The following is a 23,431-nucleotide window of genomic DNA, read 5'->3' on the forward strand; positions in this document are numbered from 1 at the left end:
AAACTTAGATATAATTTACTACTTTGGCTGGGAAATTGGTGCATATTGTCTTTAAGGTTCTCTTTAAATTTTGTGATTTGAATATTAACGCAAAAACATTGCATGCGTTCCTGTACCATTCCAAAGTATCAGAAGAATTTTTGGTATATTCTCAGCCACTTAATCAAAATTTTTACCCTCAGATCTGCTACTAAAAAGGACGGTGGTGAATATTGGCTAAGTAATTTTGAGGTTTTGAAAACAGAACATTAACCAGATGAATACCTATGTCAAAAACCTGAATTGTGCTCTGAAACTTCAACCTCCTGACATCTTATGATCATTTTAACCATGTGTTGTAACCAAATAAAATCAATAAAATATAATGTATTTGTTAAGTTTGTGTTGAAACTGTGTCAGATTCACTTATACACTGATGAGAGAAACAGAAAGATGAAAAGAAGGTACAGACTTAGAAAGGGTATGGAAACAGAAGTTTTATTTAGCTGGGAAAAAATAAGCAGTGTTAAAACCATGTGAAATAAAGGTTGAGGTTTGATCTTCCAAGTCATAAAATTATCATGCCCAAATTGTGTATTACAGAAGTGAACTGTGTGTTAGAATGACCTGAAATGCTAGATTCGGTGAAAGTGGTCAACGGGAACCACACATTTAAGGAGCACATGCTAAAGATATTATCTATGGCTGATTGCAGGGACATAGTTTTATTCTCCAATGGCCGGGGTCAATACAGATGACCAACAGAGTTAAGACTGTGGCAACAGAGATCAGAAGCAGAGTGACAAGAAACAAGTTTTATCTTTAAATGGCTACGGCCAGTAACTTTTTTTCTAAAATGTAAACAAAATTGCAAAATATACTGTTTTCTTATTTCTTAATTTTTTTTTAATTTTTCCCCTTTAAAAATTGCATGTGTTTTAAATTATCCCATGAGGATTGGCTGATAACCTCATATGAGACCCATATGAAGTCGGTATCTACTATTGATCTGTTTAGGTGAACAGATCGTGACAGATTTGAAGTGAAAAAAATCCCTAATTCCTACCATGATTCTTCAATGGAAAAAAAATAATATTTCACCATTTAAAAAGCAATGTTCTAAACTGTCACCAAATAACGAATAGAAAATCTTACATCCCAATAATACAAATATTGAAACATTTTTAGGGATGATTACTGAGTTGTCCATGGCTTCAAAGCTATAAGGATCTATGTGATAATGAATGATATTAGTAAGGAATCAGGGGTGTCTGGGTGGCCCAGTCAGTTAAGCATCCAGCTCTTGATTTCAGCTCAGGTCATGATCTAATGGTTTGTGAGTGCAATCCCTGTGTTGGGCTTTGTGGTGAGTGTGGAGCCTGTTTGGGATTTTCTCTCTTCATCTCTCTCTGTAATAAATAAACATTTAAAACTGTTAATTAAACACAAAAAAATGTCCTTTCCTCCCCCACTTGAGCTCTCTCTCTCTCTCTCTGTCTCAAAATAAACAAACACTTAAAAAAAATAAGTGATCAGGATATGTTTTAATGAAAAAAATGAGAAATGGAAGAAATGTGAAGGACTTCTGTAATGGGAGGACCTCTATGACTCTGTCTTCAATAAATCAAGGTAAATACTTTGAAATGATTAAATCAACTTTTTTTCAGAGCTCAGGATATCAACCAAAGGTTTGATACAATGTGAAGAGCATTTACTCAATAAGAACTGATGAATTTTGGTAAGAAAAACAGAATTTATGGTGTTGTAACTTGACCTAATCCAATCACAGTTCCCACAGCTATGCAGTAGCCATAAAAACCAGCAGTTTGACAACAATGTGAACAGTTGTGTAGACACTGGATTGTGTAGACTGAATTTGGACTCCTAAGGATGTCCCAACCTCAGATCAATCAATACATCCTATGAAGCATAAGGAAATACAGGCTTTTATATTGCATTATAATTATATGAAAAGACATTACTAACAATGAAAAATCCCATCTACGTTGATATTAGAAAGTTATCAAAATAATGAACCCCCAATGACAAATTAAACTGTAAATACTGGATCATGCAACCTAAAAAATAAATAGATAAGAGAAATAAATAAACAAATATATAAATAAATATTAAAAGTGATCTAATGGCTGCAAAAGTCTTCATTCCTCTCCTGAAACCATTATTCCACTGTATAACTAACTTGGATTTAAATTTTAGTCCCTGCAAACAATTGGAGAGAACACTATCTATGGTTAGTGACTTGGGAAGGTTAAATGATACAGGTGTGAAATGCTGAGTCCCTAAAAAGCCCCAGAGGGTTATATGCAGCTGGCTCCATACTTGGAGCTGGAGGTGTACCAGTGAGCAACACTAATGTCCTGAATCAAGGAGCTACCGATAAGAGAAGGCCAAATTATGGAATAAAAATTAAAGCATAACATCATAAGGGGCGAGCTAGAAGTTTATGGAGGAGGGATGTGAGAGCCTTACAGTAGAAATAGTTAGCTTCACCTGCAGGAATAATGGGTCACTTGTCATGGGATGTGAAACACCAGCTCAGTTCAACAGAGAAACCAATATATGCAGAACAATCTATAGAGTACAAAGTTTTCTGTGCCTCCTGTAGTATATAGCACAACACCTTATATAGTTAGATGCTTGTTGAATGCTTTAATAGAGAAAAGATGAATGCATTAATTAATTAATTATTTTGCAGAATTTACCAAAGATTTACAGCCGCAATAAAAATTCACTCTACCTTCCTCTCCTAATAGTGTTAAAGCCCTCATAATGTCATTTTCCCATCTTCAACTTCACAGTGCAGAAAACTTGAAATTCAGTGTACTCTATCTTCTTGTCCAAATTCTTTTTTGTTCCTTATGCAAGTGTGTGTAACTACAAAAACCCCAGATGATGATGCATGAGCTCTAGATAGTTTCAAAATTGCACTGTTTGAGGCTAAGAAATGGTGTTTTAATACTTTCAAATTTGGTATCCTCTGCTTTCAGGCATACATACAGAGCAAATTTAACACTGTGAATGTCCTAGCAGGGGAATTGTTCTATTCTCCAAAGATGGACAGAATGGGGAGAAAGGTAAAGAGGGGTAGCCAGGAGGCTCCCGTTCCTCGGACCATACTCCACAGGGAGAGAATCTTCAAGGCAGCGCTGATCCAACCAGAGACAGCCTTAGTTATTTTCTTAGTTACCACCCAGTAAACAGATTATTGAGTTTAAAAACGCAACATAACAGAGAGAAGATGCCCCTGCAATGAATAAGGGGCTCTTTTTCAACCAAAGGCGCACTGATCAATATAAGTAAAGTACAAGTTTCACAGAAAAATAAGAATGGCTGGAATCTGTGCCTTGAGTAATTCAAAACCAAAATTTATATTACATAAGACCACAGTCTTTATAAAAGAGTGACCCACAGCGCTCTCTCCATAATATAAAAAGGTAAGCAGTAATTATTTTACTCTGCTTATTTTATTGCACTGTATTTGTGTAATTTAAGATTCAAAAGTCATTGGGGCGCCCGGGTGGCTCGGTTGGTTAAGTGTCCGACTTTGGCTCAGGTCACAATCTAATGGTTGGTGGGTTCAAGCCCTGCATCGGGCTCTGTGCAGACAGCTCAGAGCCAGGAGCCTGATTCAGATTTTGTGTCTCTTTCCCTCTTTGTCTTACCCCACTCATGCTCTGTCTCTTTCTCTTTCTCAAAAATAAATATTTAAAAATTTTAAATAAAAAGAATCAAAAGTCATAAAGCAAAACACTTTCTTCTAATCAGATCCCTTTATGAGATAAATCTTCTGAATTTGAAATATAATGACAAGAAGAAGAGTTCTAATTATGGAATAAAAATTAAAGCATAGTATCATAAGCATCAAATTAGTTTATGTAGGAACTATACAATCTATAACTACAAGTAATCAATCCTTCATTTTCATAACAGAAAGTGAGATATAAAATGGACACAAAATCCTCTCGCCACTGTAAAAAGTTTTCTATTTCTTAGTTGTATTTATATTATTAGAATATTAAATTCAAAACTGTGTTTCCTAGAGAATGTTCTATGAAGCCCATTGAGGGTTTTTTTTTTCTTTTTTTGAGTATAGTTGCCATACAAATGCACAACGTTGCATTAGTTTCAAGTGTACAACATAGTGATTCAACAACTCTATACCTTATGCTCTGCTCACCACAAGTGTAGCCACCATCTGTCACAAGACAATGCTGCAAAGCCCATTCGTTTTGATTAAGAGAATGGACTCTGGCATTATATGGGTGAATTTGAAGTCTGGTTGCATCCTACCTTCCTGATATTGGGCAAATTACTTAACCCCTCTATGCCTCTGCCTCTTTAAGCAACATGTGAACAATAACAGTGCCTATTTCATTTAGAATGCAATAAAATGAGAGGCACCTGGGTGGCTCAGTCAGTTAAGCATCCCACTTTGACTTAGATCTCACCATTGGTAAGTTCAAGCCCCACCTCAGGATCTCTTCTGTCAGCTCAGAGTCTGCTTTGGATCCTCTGTCTCCCTCTCTTTCTGCACCTCCCCCCCAGCATTCTCATGCACTTGCTCGCTCTCTCTCTCTCTCTCTCTTGCAAAAATAATCGTTAAAAAATTTATAGAATGCAATAAAATGAAGTTACGTGGGGAAAGCCATTAACAGGGTGGTTCGCACATAATAAATGTTCCAAACTTGTTAACAGTAAATATAGTTTCAAATAATCAGGACTCTCCACTCTGCATAGCTATGCTCATTCCTGCTAAAATAGAAACGTTGGTAAAGGAAGAACTGAACTTCCCATAATAAGATTGCAAAATACCATTACTTGTTTTTCTTTTTTAATTTTTTGCTTTATTTATTTTTCAGAAGAGGGAGAGAGAGAGAGCATGAGCTGGAGTGGGTGGGGGCAGTGCAGAGAAAGAGGGAGGCACAGAATGGGAAGCAGGCTCCAGGCTCTGAGCCATCAGCACAGAGTCCGACCAGGGCTTGAACTCACTTACTATAAGATCATGACCTGAGCTGAAGTCGGACACTTAACTGACTGAGCTACCCAGGTGCCCCTACGATTAATTGTTAATAAAGAGAATATATCAGTTTCAGAAAGGAAAATAATCAAAGGAAGTTAACTCTGAGGATGCTTTCATATATTAAATAGGATTTGAGTTAGACTTTCACATTTAATTTTTCTCCTGTATTTACATACACAAGTCTACTTCACTTATTTGCTTAAAGTACAGAACCCTGGCACAGATGGGGGAAAAACTAAAAATGAAAGCCCATTAAATTAGAATATTTTTTAAAAATTTTTCCATAGGTTTTGCTGCTGGTTTAGATCTATACAGCAGGAAGAGTTCACTAATTTCAAACTCAGTTTTCCTGCCAGAACACTACCCTGTACATTCATTCTCTCCCCCATTAGATTAAGAAAAGATTATTTCAGGGCAGGACAGAAGGTGAGCAAAGTTCAAAAGAGAGAAAAAGGATGTATGTTAAAATCGTAATAATGAATACAATAAGTATGATCATTATCATAAAAATGCTTAATCAAACTATCACTTATTTTAAGTACAGTGATTAAACTATGTTACTTACTCCACAAACAACCCTTCAAGCTACATGATATCATTACAGCCTATATTTCCAACCAAGGAAAGTTGAGCTCCGATCCTTTAAATAAAGACATATCACCAGACTATATCAAATTTGAATTGTAGGTCATTCGATATCAAGTTCTGTTTTCAGTGAACTTGAATCTAGTTGATTACAGCTTGCTGAAATCAATGGGAAATCATTTTTGCCATTACCTGTGAGGAAGTATTTAAAAACCGTTCACCCATGTAAGCCCTTGACTAGCTACTGGAATATGAAACTGAATAAGCACAGGAGGGCATTTTGTTCCTAGAGTGTTTTATTTATTTTTTTCTTAAAAGTGAAAATAATGCAATGATTCTATGATACCTCAAAATCTGATGAGCTCTCACATTGGATGTTGCTTCCTTAAGAAATTGTTGGGGCACCTGGGTGCCTCAGTCGGTTAAGCATCCGACTTTGGCTCAGGTCATGATCTCACGGTTCATGAGAGTGAGGCCTGCACCAGGCTCCGTGCTGACAGCTCAGAGCCTGGAGCTTGCTTTGGATTCTGTGTCTCCCTCTCTCTGCCCCTCCCCTGCTCATGCTCTGTCTCTCTTTGTCTCAAAAATAAAAACATGGGCACCTGGGTGTCTCAGTTGGCTGAGCATCCAACTTCGGCTCAGGTCATGATCTCGCAGTTCGTGAGATCAAGCCCTGCATCAGGCTCTGGTGCTGACAGCTTGGGGCCTGGAGCCTGCTTCAGATTCTGTGTCCCTCTTTCTCTCCGCCCCACCCCTGCTTGTGCTCTGTCTCTCTCTGTCTTTCAAAAATGAATAAACATAATTTTTTTATTTAAAAAATATAAATAAACAAAAACATTAAAAACATTTTTAAGAAATTGTCTTACACTCTCCTAATACCTCGTACTTCTCTCTACATAGATTGCACATTCCCAGGAACACCTGACCGCTGACTTCTGTAGGCTCTGTACAGATGGAAACTGAGCTCATGTTATTTACCATTAGTATCCTCAGTATACTTTGTATTGAATACACTCAGGATTTATTCATAATAAACCACACACACACACACACACACACACACACACACACACACACTATATATATATATATATATATATATATATATATGTTTGTTCCTGTACATATTTGTTCCTGTATATATTTGTTCCTATATAATATATGTTCATCAAACATATCTGGGTCACTGAAAATTCAATTCTTTTTCCATTGCAATTTTTTCTGAGGAACTTCTGGAGAAAGAAATATATAGGAAAGATGATATAAAATCATGAAACTTTTGAGAAGATATAAAACAGGGGAGATAACTGCCAAAGTGTGAAAAGAGGAGAAAACAAAGAAAGAGAGATCAGCAAAACAAAGGTAGAGATGATGGCAAGAGAGGATGTGGGGAGCATGTGCTCAGTCCCAGTTTATAGAACATATTATTTGAACCTGAAACGTCCAGGTCCTTGTCCCTCCTCTTGACTGCTCTGAGCCATAAACAGAGAGGAACCAGGAGAGGGCTTTTATCTTCAGTGTATGCGGTGAAAAATTAAAGTCAGAATAGAGGATTCACTGAACTAAGGAGGGAGGCACTGAGGACGTGTGAAAAGTCAGATAGGCCAAGTATAAATTGTAAATTGCTTCAGTCTTGTGGGATCTGTCCGAGGTGGGAGGAGCCGGGTCTTAAAAGAAGAAAGGGGGGTTGTATTGGAGGAAAAGGAAGGCAAATTTGGAGTCTGAGAAACTGAGGAAGAGACTCAAAACTCATGGCAATACGGGTTTCGGAGTCTGTGACCATCTACGTAAAAGGTCACAGTTTGGCATTAATGAAGGCTAGCTGAAAATCACAAAAAGTGATGCGGTGTCTCTGGATGCAGGGTGGTGGCAGAGAGAGCAAACTTAGGTGGTCTAAAAATGCTTACTTACTGAACAAGCGGGGTAGAATCCATCTACAGTGCATTTAGTGCTGTGCTTCCCGGTGGTTAGTCAGCTGTAGATATTTAGAAGACAGCTGACCCTTGGATAACAGTTTGAACCGCACGGATCCACTCGTTCACTGTATGTGGGGTTTTTTTGCAGTAGATGCTATAAATGTGTTTTCTTTTTCTTCTGATTTTATTTCTCTAGCTTACTTTAGTTTTTAAAATATTTATTTATTTTTGAGAGACAGAGACCGAGTATGCGTGAGGGGGAGAGGCAGAGAGACAGGGAGACATAGACTATGATGCAGGCTCCAGGATCTGAGATGTCAGCACAGAGCCCAATGCAGGGCTTGAACTCACAAACCATGAAACCATGGCCTGGGCCAAAGTCAGACGCTCAACCAACTAAGCCACCCAGGCGTCCCTCTCTAGCTTACTTTATTGTATGACTACAGTATATAATACCTATAACATACAAAACATGAGCTAATTGACTGCTTATGTTAGTAACTAAGTTTTGAGGGAGTCAAAAATTATACCCAGATTTTTGACTGCCTGGGATGGGCTTGGTGCATTTTTCAAGGGTCAACTGTATATATTCATAATACACAGTATTTATTCAAAGTAAGCTATAATATATATTAAAAAATATTTATTGATTGATATGTTTATAACTTATATGAAAAGTATGTTGTATATTAATTATATATTCAGAAACACATACTTAGAGGTAAAAGTAAGGTATACAAAAACAGATTTCACATTTTGTCTGGCATTAGATGTGTCAACCCTAAGATCAAATTCCCTCACACCTTTTATTTTCCATTTTCTTTGTTTAATTACTCCATAAAAGCCCTAAACTTATCTGATTATTCCTAAAGTCCTAACATTTGGAATATAAACAGAATTATTAAGATTTTGGAGAGAGGCATGGTAGGGTTAAGGACGTATTACATCAAAATCTTATATAATTTATTTTACATTCCGAACATATGACAGTTACTATGTATGGTACATGATTTCTAACACAACTGTATATGGTATGTTAAATGAAGTCTTTTTCTCTGATGGAATCTGGGCAATATACCCTATTTTCCTGATCAGATTCTAAGTCTCTTTCCCAGTTAGCGAACAGCCAAGACTGACCTGAGGCAGGGCCTGGCTATACAGTCCTACTGACCACCTTGCCCTGTGGTTATCTGAGATGGAGTTCACAGAGGAAATGTCAAACCAAACATGAAAGAATCATACAAATTGATTAGAAATTAGAAGGTGCTAGGCAGGGACACCTGGGTGGCTCAGTCAGTTAAGCATCCAACTACAGCTCAGGTGATGATCTCGTGGTTTGCAGGTTCTAGCCCCACATTGGGCCCTCTGCTTTCAACATGGAGACCACTTCAGATTTTCTGTCCCCCTTGCTCTCTGCCCCTCCCCCGTTTATGTGTGTTCTCTGTCTCTCTCACTCTCTCTCTCTCAATAATAAATAAACATAAAAAAAGAAGGTGTTAGGCAGGAAAAATACAAATAAAGTACTGTAGATACCAGATCAATCAGGAAAGAGACACATTCCTCATTAGAGAATGTCCTGTATTAATTAGTGCAGTTCTTATCCTAAGAATAGGCTACCTGATGCGTTTTGTTTTTATTTTATTGTTGTTTGTTTTGCTGTGTTATCCATTTATATATGTTATTAATAGCAGCAGGAAGATTAGTGTTTAAGATTACTTTCTGTTTTTGTGTACTGGAATTTGGAGATGTTGGATTTGAAATATATCACCAACAATAGAAAACAAAAAAACAGAAAAACTGGATATCTATCCTGTGTCAGTGGATTTGAAATCATCTATTTAATATGTCCCATTCTGCAATGGGCCCAGCAGTTGAAGAGAATTCTAAGCCTTGAAATCATTTTCTTTGTAGATGGAATCTAAAGGACAATATCCTCCACGAGGGAATCACACTACATTAATGGATTTCATCCTGCTTGGCTTTTCTGATGTTCCTGACCTCCAAGAGTTTCTTTTTGGGGTGTTTTTGATAATTTATGTGATTATTCTGATGGGAAATAGCCTCATTATCATAATAACCCAGACTGATCCTTCCCTCCGGACTCCCATGTATTTTTTCCTTGGGAACTTTTCTTCCTTGGAAATATGTTATGTGTCAGTCACTGTCCCCAGATTATTAACAGATCTTTGTAGACAAAGTAGAAGCATTTCCTTTCTGGCCTGTGCTACACAAATGTATTTCTTTCTGGTCTTTGGAGCCACCGAGTGCTTTATTTTGACTGCAATGGCTTACGACAGGTATGTCGCCATTTGCAACCCCTTACTCTACCCTCTCATCATGAACAGTAGGCTGTGTATCCAATTGGCAGCTGGCTGTTGGATCACTGGAATTCCAGTACACATAGGGTTCACCTACCTAATCTTCTCTCTACCCTTCTGCGGGTCCAATCAGTTGAATCACTTTTTCTGTGACATACCTCCAATACTTAAGCTTGCCTGTGGGGATACTTTTACGATTGAGATATTGGTTTATACAGTTGCTGTTCTAGTTGTCACTATTCCTTTTATGTTGATTCTTGGATCTTATGTGAAAATAATCTCAACCATCCTGAAGCTGCCATCAGCTGCTGGGCGAGCCAAGGCATTCTCTACGTGTTCTTCCCACCTTGTGGTTGTGACTTTATTCTTTGGATCAGGCATCATTTCGTATTTGAGACCAAAGTCCAGCCATTCAACAGGAATGGACAAATTTCTTTCTCTCTTTTACAGCATTGTGACACCAATGTTTAATCCTATAATATATTGTCTGAGAAACAAAGATGTTTTGGTGGCACTCAAAAAATTCTTACCAAAATGGATTGTAATATGACTCAAAAACATAGCTTTGTAAAATCTATTTTCTTATTTATCACAGTCTCCATCCATTCATGTTGGTTCATCTCCAATTTTTCCAGGACTCTTAATTATTCTATTGAAGTGTTGCCATATTCTTATATCATATTAAATAAACTCAGCAGTTATTTTTTAATGTTTATTTATTTATTTTGAGAGATAGAGAGAGAGAGACAGTATGAGTGGTGGACAGGCAGAAAGAGAGAGGGAAAGAGAGAATCCCAAACAGGCTCTGTGCTGTCAGCCCCAGAACCTGATGCTGGGTTCAAACTCATGAACCATGAGATCATGACTTGACCCAAAATCGAGAGTCTGACACTTAACCTACTGAGCCAGTTGTTATTTTTAAACAGTATATTAGTCCCACATTTAATCCAAAGTATTGAAATATTTAAAACAACACATAGGAAAAGGTGATGTTGCTGCTGCTTTTTGGTAAGATTCCAGAATATGGCCAACATTTTCTGTTTCACAGAAAGATTATTCATTTTTTTCTATCTCCAGTCCCAACATATTATATGAAAATATTAGACATCTAGTTAACTTTGTTACATGGAAAGGATGACAAATAATGAAAGTTGAACTACTGATATTTTATCTGCTCGTGATTAGTAATCACCTTCTAATCAGGTGAGGTCATGTAAAGAAAGGAAGGATTTGAATCCAATGGTACTAAGTACAGTTGACGTGTTACAGATAATTCACATTCAATCTGTTTTTTATTGGTGAGTCATCAGCTATTCCCTAAAGCTGAACTCACATATGGAAAAGGGGGCCACATTATCTCCTTTCCAGGATCCAGTCTTCCTCCAGAATGTTACCTAATCTACTTTACTTTTGTCATGTTAATTAGAAGACTTGATGGTAATTTGGACATATAGATTTTAAATGTATAGAAATGATGCAAATGTGGGGAGAAAGAGATAACAGTTTTGGGTAATTGAAATGAGTTTTATATAAAACTATCAAAATGTTAGCTCTGGTGGGGCACCTGGGTGGCTCAGTTGGTTGAGCATTCAACTGCAGCTCTTGTCATGATCTCAAGGCTCCAGAGTTCGACCCCCACGTTGGGCTCTGTGCTGACAGCTCAGAGCCTGGACCCTGCTTTGGATTCTGTGTCTCCCTCTCTCTCTGCCCCTCCCCCACTCGTGCTCTGTCTCTGTCTCTCAAAAATAAATAAACGTTAAAAAAAATGTTAGTTCTGGGCTGTGTGAGTTATATTTCTTATCTCTTCCTCCCTTCTTGAAGTAGAAATCAACAATTTCCCTTCTTTCTTTTTTTAAAAGAAACTTTCCAGTGTCTTAATGACAAAGAAATAGCTGTGTAGGAAGACAGGAAAGAGTAAATCTGAACATTAAAGAAGCAAAATTTGATAAAATTCCTATTAGTCAATACTGTTCTTCCCATATCTGTTTCCTCCACACCATTCCAGATTCTGTAAACCTCTGGGCACCAACCATTCCAGGCCCTTGGGTATTCCCAGCAGGCCTCCCATAATATTCCTTTGAAAATACAGAATACCTTCACTCCCCCCTTCACCTTCTCCATTACCGTACTGCATTTATCACCAGAGTTCTTTAGAAGGAATAAAAGAGTGTATATAACACAACTTCCCTATGATTCCTCCCTGGCATAAAACTTCAACTTAAAGGAAAAAAGAAAAAAAAAGAAAAGAAAAGAAAAACAAATGCTAAGAAACAATTATCAAGGTCATCATCATATAATTTTAACAAAGCTGGGTCACATTTTGGTAACTCTCACAATATTTCAACCTTTTTCATTATTATTACACTTGTTATGGTGATCTGTGGTCAGTGATCTTTGATGTCTTGGGGTTCCATGACTGCACTCATGTAAGAAGGCAAGTTTAACCAATGAATGTACTGTGTGTTCTGAAAGCTCCACCGACTGGTCGTTCACCTCTCTCTCTTCCTCTCCTCAGGCCTCCCTATCCCCTGAGACACAAGAATAGTGAAATTAAGCCAGTTGATAATCCTACAATGGCCTCTAAGTGTTCAAGTGAAAAAAAAAAATCACACTTTAAATAGAAAGCTTAGAAATGATTCAGCTTAGTGAGGAAGGTGTGTTTAATGCCAAAAATAGGCTGACAGGTAGGCCTCTTGTACCAAACAGCCAAGTTTGTAAATGCAAAAGAGAAGTTCTTAAAGGAAATTAAAAGTGTTTCTCCATTGAACCCAGAAATGATAAGAAAGTGAAACAGCCTTATTGTTGACGTGGAGAAAGTTTTAGTTGTCTGGATAGATCAAACCAGCCACGACATTCCCTTATCCCAAAGCTTATCCGAGAGCAAGGCTCTGACTCTCTCCAGTTCTATGAAGGCTGAGAGAGGTAAAACTAGAAAAAAAGTCCGAAGCTAGCAGAGGTTGGTTCATGAGGTTAAAGGAAAGAAAACGTCTCCATAACATCAAAGGGCAAGGTAAAGCAACAGAAGCTGATACAGAAGCTTCAGCAAGTTACCAACAAGATCCAGCTAAGATACTAATGAAGGTGGCCTCACTCAACAACAGATTTTTCACCTGAGATGAAACAGCCTTCTACTGGAAGAAGATGCCATCTAAGACTTTCACAGCAGGAGAGGAGAAGTCAATACTTAACTTCAAAGCTTCAAAGGACAGGCTGACTCTATCTCATTAGGGGCTAATGCAGCTGCTCGCTTTAAGTTGAAACCAGTCCTCATTTACCATTCTGAAAGTCCTAAGGTCCTTAGGAATTATGCTAATTATGCTAAATCTACTCTGCCTGTGCCCTAGAAATGGGACAACACAGTCTGGATGACAGCACATCTGTTTCCAACGTGGTTTACTGACTATTTTACGTCTACAGTTGAGACCTACCACTCAAAAAAAAAAAAAAAAAAAAAAAAAAGATTTCGTTCAAGCTACTACTGCCCATTGACCATGCATCTGATCATCTGAGAGTTTTGATGGAGATGGACAAGATTAGTGTGGTTTCCATGCCTGCTAAGACAATTTAGCAGCTCATGGATCAAGTAATAATTATAACTTCCAAGTTTTATTATCTAAGAAATGCATTTTGTGAAGTGATAGCTGCCGTAGATAGGGATCCCTTTGATGGACCTGGGAAAAGTAAACTGAAAAACCTCTGGAAAGGACTCACCATTCTGCCTTTAGTGGAGGAAGTAGTGGGATTCAGGACTTTAGTGTAGGGGGGCACCCAGATGGCTCAGTCTGTTGAGCGTCCTTTTCAGCTCAGGTCATGATCTCATGGTTCATGAGTTCGAGTCTTGATTCAGGCCCTCTGCTGTGAGTGCAGAGCCCACTTTGGATCCTCTGTCCCCTCTCTCTCTGCCCCTACTCCACTCATACATGTTGCATGCTCTCTTCTTCTTCTTCTTCTTCTTCTTCTTCTTCTTCTTCTTCTTCTTCTCTCTCTCTCTCTCTCCCCCTCTCTCTCTCTCTCTCTCTCTCAAATAAATAAATACTTTAAAAAGAAAACTTTAGGGGCACCCAGGTGGTTCAGTCTGTTAAGCATCTGACCAGCTCAGGTCATGATCTCATGGTTTGTGAGTTCTGGTCCCATATGCGACTCTGTGCTGACAGCTCAGAGCCTGGAGCCTACTTCGCATTCTGTGTCTCCCTCTCTTTCTGCTCCTCCCCCGCTCATGTTCTGTCTCTCAAAAATAAACAAATTTTAAAAAAATTTTAAAAGAAGACTTTGATGAAGGAAGTAACTGCAGATGTGGAGGGAATAGCAAGAGAGCCAGAATGAGAGGAGGGGCCTGAATGGGTGACTAAATTGCTACCATCTCATGATCAAACTAACGAATGAGGAGATGCTCTTCATGGATGAATAAAGAATGTGTTTTGTTTGTTTTGTTTGAAATGGAAGCTACTCCTGGTGAAGCTTTAGATATTGTTGGATTGACAACAAAAGATTTATAACAGTACATAAACGTAGGTGATAAATCTACAGCAGGTTTTGTGAGGATTGACTCCAATTTGGAAAGTGGGAAAGTGGGTAAATGCTACCGAACAGCATCACGTGTGACAGGGAGATCATTACTGAAAGAAAGAGTCCATCGATGCAGCAAATGTCATTGTTGTCTTAATTTAAGAAATTGCCACAGCCACCCCAGCCTTCAGCACAGCACCCTGATCAGTCAGAAGCCATGAACACTGAGACAAGAATCCACCAGCAAAAAGATTATGGCTTGTTGAAAGTTGAGATGATGGCTAGCATTTTTTAGCAATAAAGTATTTTTATTATTATTATTTTAATATTTATTTAGCTTATTTTGCTTTACTGCAATATTCAATTCATTAATGTGGTCTGGAACTGCACCCACAATGTCTCTGAGGTGTCCCTATAACTAACTTTGAAGGAGATCTATCCTTGCAATGCGAATAAAGCCTGCTGAAAGCAGGGCTAAACAGGTGCATGGTAGAGACTCTCTTCTGTACCTTGGATCTTGGGCCCGGGCCCTGAGAGGTGGCGGCATCTTCAAGGCCATCACAAGGTGGTAGGAAAACAGAGCCAAAGCTGAGTCTGAGCCGATGGGTTGGGGCTTAGTGGTGTAAACAGCCAAATCTGCCAGCTGGCTGTATCTTATCCCGAATGGTGCCTGTCTTTTGTCATTCTTGAGTTTAGGTATAATTTTGATTAATGCTAGTGTCTGCTCTCCGTGTTCCATAAGGAAGCAAAAGTAGATTTATGTCCATGCTCTACATGACGTACTAAAAGGCGGAGAAATGCATCCTCACACACAGCATGGTAGTGCCACCAGGGATTTGAACACATTAGCTGTGGTCCTGGAATCATAGGCTGGGATTAGATTGCCGCCAATGGACAGATTTAAGGTTAGATCAGTGTGCTTGATCTGGACTCCGATACAAATGAATCCTTGAAAAGTAGATTGGGATTATGCGAGCCGTGGTTTTGCTATGAATGAGGCAGCATTTGCTCAAGCTTGTCAGAGAGAAGTATAATGTTTGCTTATAACTGAAACTATGACAGATTATCCAATTTGCATTATAGGGAGAAGGAAGATAATATTATACAATTTAGTGTAAAGATACACATACATGGGATTCCATGAGTGTGCACGCGTATGTGTGTGTGTAAATAAACCCAATATTTGTATGTTGAAATCTTATCTCCTAATACTTCAGAAGGTAACTGTACGTGGAGACAGGATCTTTGAGGAGGTAATTAACTTAAAATGACGTTGTATTGCCTATGACTGTTAATCTTACAGGAATAGATTAAGACACTGACATGAGAAAAAAAAAAATCACGGAGACAATGAATGAATGAAAACTGTCCACCTACAAATGTAGGAGGGAGGCTTCAGGAGAAGTCAACCCTGGCATCACCTTGACCTTAGGCTTCTCATGTCTGGAGCTGTGAGAAAATAATATATATATATTTTTTGTTTAAGCAACCTGTCTGTGGTACTTTGCTATGGCATCCCTAGCAAAACAATACAACCAATATGGCATATATACGTGTGTTTACATGCACGTATGTGTTTTCCTGTGGATATATATGTTTAAACATAGTGTAATATATATATATATATATATGTATGCATAATTTTATTAAGAAGTGCTAAACTTAAAAATAAAACAGTCAATTATTTTAGTTGCAAAATGGGTTTATTCAATGTAGCAGAGAATTGTACTTTGGGCCATGCAAGCTATGGTAAAAAAACATTGGCAAGTCCAGAGAAAGAGGAGTAGGGCAACTCTTTTATAAAAGACAGAGAGAGTTGGGAAGGGCTCTTGTAAACAAAAGTCTTTAGGAGTAAGTTGAGAGTTCAAGTATAGCGGTTTTGCATTGCGTGGGTTGTGACAGTCCTTGGCTGGCTGGGCTGTAGTCAGGGGAGGAGGAAACCTTTCTTCCTCTTGCTGGGGTAGTAAAGTCTGGAATTCATCCTTTTGGGAATACAAGATACATCTCTTCCTTTTGGCTCTGTTGACCACAAGTGGAAGGACGTAAGTGCTCTCCCTGCTGGCCTCTTGATTCCCATCTTAAATGAGTTTCCCTTTATTCAATTTCACAGAAGCAAATGGATGACAGTTTCTGCTTGTGTAAAAACTGCTTTGGTGGTGAGTTGACTATGATCTTTATTTAAAAATGTCCCAAAATAACAGAAATACACTAAGTAATGAAAACAAATCACTTGAATCATAGCTTTTTGTCTGAAGACATTTCCATTAATTTTCATTTCTTTCAATTTAATGTTTAGTGTGAAAAGTATACTTTATTGGCAAACCAGCTTTTACCAAACACTCTTTTCGTTGCATCTTTCACATCTTTGTTCCTCAAACTATAGATAATGGGATTCAGCATAGGAATCACAATCGTGTAAAATACTGACACTATCATATCATGATCCAAAGCATAGCTGGAATTAGGTCTCACATACATGAAGAGAACCGTACCGTGAAAAATTGATACTCCAGTTAGGTGAGAGCCACACGTGGAAAAGACCTTCCGCCTCCCTTCAGCGGAATGCATCCTCAGAATGGCCAACAGAATAAAACCATAGGAGACCAGGACTATGAGGATAGTGGATATCTCAATAGATCCCGCAAAGTAGAAGACTAGCAGTTGGTTTATGTGAGTGTCAGAACAAGAAATAGCAAGAAGAGGAGGGATGTCACAAAAGACATGTTTAATTTCATTGGATGCACAGAAGGATAGACGAAAAGTAGCCACGGTGTGTAAAGTAGCATGCAGAAAGCCACCAACATAGCAGGAAATTATGAGCGGCACGTAGACTCTGGGTGACATTCTAACTGAATACAGGAGAGGGTTGTAGATTGCTACATAGCGATCATAAGCCATTGCAGCTAAGATAAAACATTCCGTGGTTCCGAAAGTAACAAAGAGAAACATCTGTGCTGCACATCCAAGGAATGAAATGGCTTTATTCTCTGACAAGAAATTGACTAACATTTTTGGGGTGACAGCTGAAGAGTAGCAGGCGTCCAGGAATGATAAGACACTCAGAAAATAGTACATAGGGTTGTGGAGCCGAGAATCCCCAATGACCAATAAAACCATTCCCAAGTTTCCCATCATCGTAAAAAGATAGATTGCTAGAAATAGGAAAAATAGGAAAACTTGCAGCTTAAAATCATTTGTGAAGCCCATCAATATAAATGTCGTGACTTCAGTCACATTTTCCATCTGAATCCTGTATAAATCTAAATCTGATGGCACTGCTGACATTTCAGATTTTATTTATAGGTTTTAAAGACAATATGTCTTTTTTTTTCTTCTTGGAAAATGCAATCTACTCAATCACAGCCTCATGTCTATTTCTTAGGAGGACATATTGATACCTTTGGCAGTCAAGGAATAGGCAGCAATGAAGAAGTTGGGTCCAAGTGGATGCATCACCCTGTTCAAACAAATTAAATAAATTATTTCATTTCATTGTTGGCTACACTTGCCATGTGAAAAATAGTGGCACTTCTTGTGCTTCGATTCCTAGTTTATTTTCTGCTAAATTTAATGCCCCTTAGTTTCATATTACATCATCTTAAAATTCAGAAAGATAAATATAGGAATTTTGAATACAAAAAATATTATAAGACGAAGCACAGAGCTGAGTACTCTGAGTACTGATCCCAGATATTCTACGACACGCATGGAATGCCTTTCCTTAATGTGCACAGTTGGTAAAATGGGAGCAAATACACTTACATCACAAGACTGGATTGGGTTGGAATGACAAAACCAATGACAAAATGTTTCCAGATTACCAGAAAATGGAATAAGTTGGACTTATCCAATTTGTTAGATGAGGCAGCCTTTTCCAAATAACTATTTGATGTTCTGTTTTCTAATTGTTATCTCATATCATTAGTATTTCTAGAATAGTAGTGAACAGAATGGAAGATCTAATGGAGCTACATGCACTTTGTTTGCAAACAAAACCAGAGTCATGTGGTTGTTGTTGTTTCCTTGTTTGTTTACAGTTTTGTTTCTTGAAACACCTGACAGGAAGTTGCCCAGGTTTGGCTTCCATTGTTTATTTTACTGTTATTGTTTTTCAAATTTTAACTTAATATTAATTCAAGACTTTTCTCGACACGTATAGTTATTATCCCTGCAAAGTCCTGGAGTTGTGTTTTGAGACACATTCCTATGAAAACTAATTCATGGCCATTCCTTTACCATGTTATAGTTGCTTACCTGGAGTCTCTATATTTACTCTAAAATAAATATCAACTGATAATAGATAATAAAATTGTTTATTGAAGTTATTGCTAAGAGAATACAATCACCATGTAAGCCAAAATCTTGTGTTTTATTCCTGCTCTATTTTTCTATGCTGTCAAACTGTTTCTCATTCAGTGAAGTATGAAGAAAGGAAAGTGTAGAACAAACAAAATGCTGAAGAGTCATCAGTATCTGGACTGAAAACCTCCATCACTGAAGCAAAATGAAATAGTGCATCTACCATATTTAGGAGCAAGATTTCAGGATGGTGACTGTTGTTTTTCCTCAGCATGTCATAGACCAAAATTGATAAAGGAGTGAAAAATTTGTGGTGCAAAGGACTAGGTTGAATTCAGTGACCTACAAATGATCTATATTCCTAACATAAAACACACTATATTTTTGTTATGTTGAGACTATATTATATATGATTATATATTATATCAAGAATATATACTGTATAGTATATACAATATACTATATTATATCAAGTAGAGAATGATAAAATTAAAAGTATCATCAGAAGGAAAAGAAATCTAGATTTCTTTATTTTCCCTAAAGAAATTCCTCCCAGATTCATGTGGAAAAATTGCTTAGTACATAGAATGAACAGCTTTTTAAGTGTGGAATTACCAGGGCTGCCTGGGCGGTTCAGTTGATTAAGCATCCGACTTCGGCTCAGGTCATGATCTCATGGTTCATGGGTTCAAGCCCCACATCAGGTTCTGTGCTGACAGCTCAGAGTCTGGAGCCTGCTTCAGATTCTGTGTCTACTTCTCTCTCTGCCCCTCCCCTGTTCATGCTGTGTCTCTCTCTCAAAACTAAATATTAAAAAAATTAATAAATGTGGGTTTACCAGACCAAATATATATACACACACATATATATATACACATATATATATGCATATATATATACTTGATATATATACTTGATATATATATATACATATATATGTATATATGTATGTGTATATATATGTATATATATGTATATATATATATATATATATGTACTTGATCCTTAGAGAAATAAAGAGCAAAACAATGTAATTAAGTTAAATATTGACTTCTGTGTTAATTCATACAACTCATATATTACTCATGAAAAAACACATATGTAGGAATTAAGCAGATAGAAGCATGGTGAAAAGAAATTAAAATACACAACCAAATTTAGAAAAATGTACGAATAGGTGGTCTAGTAAAAGAATCTATTAAAAAATACATTTGACCTGACGTACATATGGGAAATTCCAACTTCACTACAATTCTAACCTTTACCTATGTGTCTGAAATACCACACTTACGGAAGATAGAGAACATTATATTTGCTTGGACTCTAAAACCCTGAATTAAAATCTCAGATTTAACACCTAGTAAGACCTTAGACAAGTAACTTTATCCTCCTGACTGAAGAATAACTAAGATTGACCAAAATTTCTGTGGCTGTCTTGTTCAACTACATGAACATGATGTGATTGCAGAGTGCTTATGTATAAGATGCAGTACGATATATTTTATTAAATTCAAGTGTTTGTTATATGTGAGAGATGCATACATATGAAATATGACTTCTAAATTTTATTTAACTACAGAAAAATAGAGAGTTATAAAACCATTTTTTGTACATTTATTTAGTTTTGAGAAACAAAGTGAGACAAAGCGTGAGTGGGGGAGGGAGAGAGAGAGAGAGTAGAGACACAGAATCCGAAGCAGGCTCCAGGCTCCGAGCTGTCAGCATAGAGCCCAATGTGGGGCTCGAACTCACAGACCGTGAGATCATGACCTGAGCTGAAGTTGGACGCTCAACCAACTGAGCCACCCAAGTGCCCCTATAAAATCATTTTTTATCAAAGCATTGAGCAATGAAAGGATCCTGAGTATTTCTTCTTTTCTTAGGCATATATGTGTTATATGACACTTACATATTAAAATACCATTCTCAGGGATGCCTGGGTGGCTCAGTCGGTTGAGTGTCTGACTTCGGCTCAGGTCATGATCTCACAGTTCGTGGGTTCAAGCACTGCGTCGGGCTCTGTGCTGACAGCTTAGAGACTGCTTCAGATTCTGTGTCTTCTCCTCTCTCTGTCCCTCCCATGCTCATGCTCTATCTCTCTCTCTCAATAATAAATAAACGTTAAGAAAAAAAAATAAATACCATTCTCATAAGTCTAACCCCAATGAATGCCAATATTCTATGGTATCAGACATCTTAAAATGCATCTCTGTCACTACATTGTTTTTGTTTGTTTCTTTTAAAGTTTATTTATTTTTGAGAGACAGAGAGCACAAGCAGGGGAAGGGCAGAGAGAGAGAGGGAGACACAGAATCTGAAGCAGGCTCCCCACTCGGAGCTGTCAGCACAGAGCTCCACATGGGGCTCAAATCCATGAAGAATAAGATCATGACCTGAGCCTAAGTCAGACACTTAACCAACTGAGCCACCCGGGTGCCACTCTGTCACTGCATTCTGACTTTGAGCATATCAGCAAGATAATTGTATGCTGACAATAAATCCCCCTCCTAATTTTGTCCATAATAATTTTCCATAACTCTTGATATCTGATCACATGTGTAGGACAAGTAGGTAGTTTATGAATGAAGTTATATCTTACTCCAAATAATGCTCCATTAGAGCAATTATGTACTTCACCGTAGGGAGCTGGAAGAATGATGGGCAAAAAAATACGAGGTGCATTTACTTCATCCAAGATGGCTCTTCATCAAACAGGCCTTCTGTCAACTATTATTTAAGGAAATAAGAACTGATTGTTTTTACATTTAGCCGATTTCACTTTGAGAGATAGAAGCTTAAAAGACGAAAATATTGGTCCCAAATTAAAAAAAAAAAAAAAGTCAATCTGGGAAACTAAAATCATGCCATGATCTCACTGTTCATGAGATAGAGCCTCAGGTCCAGCTCTACACGAACAGCACAGAGCTTGCTTGGGATTCTCTCTCTCCCTCTCCCTCCACCACTCCCCTGCTCATGCTCTCCCTCAATCTTGCTCTCTCAAAGTGAATAAATAAACTTAAAAATTGTAGAATCTGGTTTGAGATTTGAGTTCATACCTTCTAAAATATTTTGCAAGTGACGAAAAACTTTTCCTCTTACCTGAGCCACTCACACAGTTAAGGTGTACTATAAATATTAAGCCTTTGGATTTGTATACCTGGTTCTTGAGCCTTTCTTGAAGTCCACGGTGATGCCCTAAGGACAAAACACACTAATTCTCTTCTGGGACAGAAAAGTAACAAGATGACTTAATTTTTTTCCATAATGAACAAGTGAATACTTTTGGAGTAATTAACTACATGAGAAAGATGATTATATGAATGCACTTTGGCCTCTGGTAAACATCATCCTCAGTGGGAAAAAAAAATACGCCTAGAACTGGAAAGGAAATCAAATACTACAGGATGTAATCCTGGCTCTGATACTAAATAGTTATGTGCCATTGCGTGGATGACTTACATTCTCTGAATTCCAGTTTCCTTTTTCTGGGAATAACACCTGTTTATTTCTCTCAAAATTCTGTAATATGTACACCATGAACTGATAGGAAGGCACAACCTATAAGAGACTTCGAAATCATTTAATAAAGCTTACTATACTTATTTAATTTTAAATGGTATACTTCTAACTGGTACGAGAGATATACATTAATAGAAAGTAATTACAAAACATATGGTGGAGTGTGCAGACAGACCATCTTTTACACAGTATAACATTAGAATATTAGAGATCTGACAGAGATACATGTCGAATTTCTTGCATTGTTTAATATAATGGTCTTGAATTGTATTGGGGATCCCATATTCTAATCTATATATTAGTACCTAGTTATTTACTTAAAATTTTCTAATTGTAAACAATATATAGATGCCTGAACTGCACATTCAGAGGTTCTAAATTAGTAGTTAATGAATGTTGGCCATGGAATCTGGGTGAGAGAAGGAAAGAAAGAAAGAAGAAAAGAAAGAGAAAGAAAGAAAGAAAGAAAGAAAGAAAGAAAGAAAGAAAGAAAGAGAAACATGAAGAAAGAAAAGAAGGGAGGGAGGGAGGAAGGAAGGGGGGAGGAAGGAGGAAGAATTTGTAGGCATTCCAATTGAAAAGATGGTATTTGTAGCCAGCCCAGTTATGAACAAAGGATCTATTAAGTAAATGCAATTCCCAAAATATCCACACATTCAATGTAACTCTAATTAAAATGAAAAAGGCATTTTTGCAGAAATTTACAGGGTAATTCTACACTTTACACAAAAAGGCCAAGGAAATCAGGTAGTCAAAACAATTTTGAAAAAGAACAATAGTGTTGGATAGATCAAGATTTATCAAGAAGCCAAACTAATAGACGGTGGCGCTGGTGAAAAGAGAGACATACCCTTGTCTCAAAATAGTTCTTAGACCTTAATCTAAAACCTAATACTACAACATTTGTAGAGAGAGCATAAGACATTTGTGTGACCTGTGTTAGTCACCAATCTGTATATAAAACACGAAATTCATGAACCCTAAGAACGAAAAATGATAAACCGTTCATTACAATTAAATTTTTTTTTTGCTTAATGGAAGACACTGTTGAGGGAATGAACCAGCCACAGACGTGTACAAAATATTCGCTAGACAGCTATCCAAGAAAGGACGTATATCCAGAATATGTAAAGAAGCCTAAAAAGCCAATAATTTGAAAACAAAAGAAAAACAATAAAAAAGGATATAAACTTAAACACATCATCATAGAAGATATATAGATGTCAACTGAGTGTATCAAAAACTGTTCAACAGCATTTGAGATTAGG

General features: G+C 37.4%; 2 protein-coding genes across 2 annotated transcripts; one reads left to right on the forward strand and one right to left on the reverse strand.

The window, feature by feature from the left end:
* The first annotated feature begins 9,432 nt into the window (after positions 1-9,432).
* LOC106986263 (olfactory receptor 10AG1-like) lies at positions 9,433-10,389 on the forward strand. Its single transcript, XM_015084434.1, has one exon. It carries the CDS (start codon positions 9,433-9,435, stop codon positions 10,387-10,389), a length of 957 nt encoding a protein of 318 aa, XP_014939920.1.
* A 6,248-nt stretch (positions 10,390-16,637) lies between these two features.
* On the reverse strand, positions 16,638-17,645 carry LOC106986188 (olfactory receptor 5T1-like). The gene has a single exon (XM_015084366.3). The coding sequence runs from the start codon at positions 17,628-17,630 to the stop codon at positions 16,638-16,640; it is 993 nt and encodes a 330-aa protein (XP_014939852.3). The 5' UTR covers positions 17,631-17,645.
* Between the last annotated feature and the right edge of the window lie 5,786 nt (positions 17,646-23,431).

The sequence above is a fragment of the Acinonyx jubatus genome, chromosome D1 (assembly GCF_027475565.1).
Source record: "Acinonyx jubatus isolate Ajub_Pintada_27869175 chromosome D1, VMU_Ajub_asm_v1.0, whole genome shotgun sequence".
Classification (NCBI taxonomy): domain Eukaryota; kingdom Metazoa; phylum Chordata; class Mammalia; order Carnivora; family Felidae; genus Acinonyx; species Acinonyx jubatus.

What these genes read in the sequence shown, in the direction of transcription:
- LOC106986263 (XM_015084434.1), top strand. Translation starts at nt 9,433, where the DNA reads ATGGAATCTAAAGGACAATATCCTCCACGAGGGAATCACACTACATTA.
- LOC106986188 (XM_015084366.3), bottom strand. Translation starts at nt 17,630, where the DNA reads ATGTCAGCAGTGCCATCAGATTTAGATTTATACAGGATTCAGATGGAA.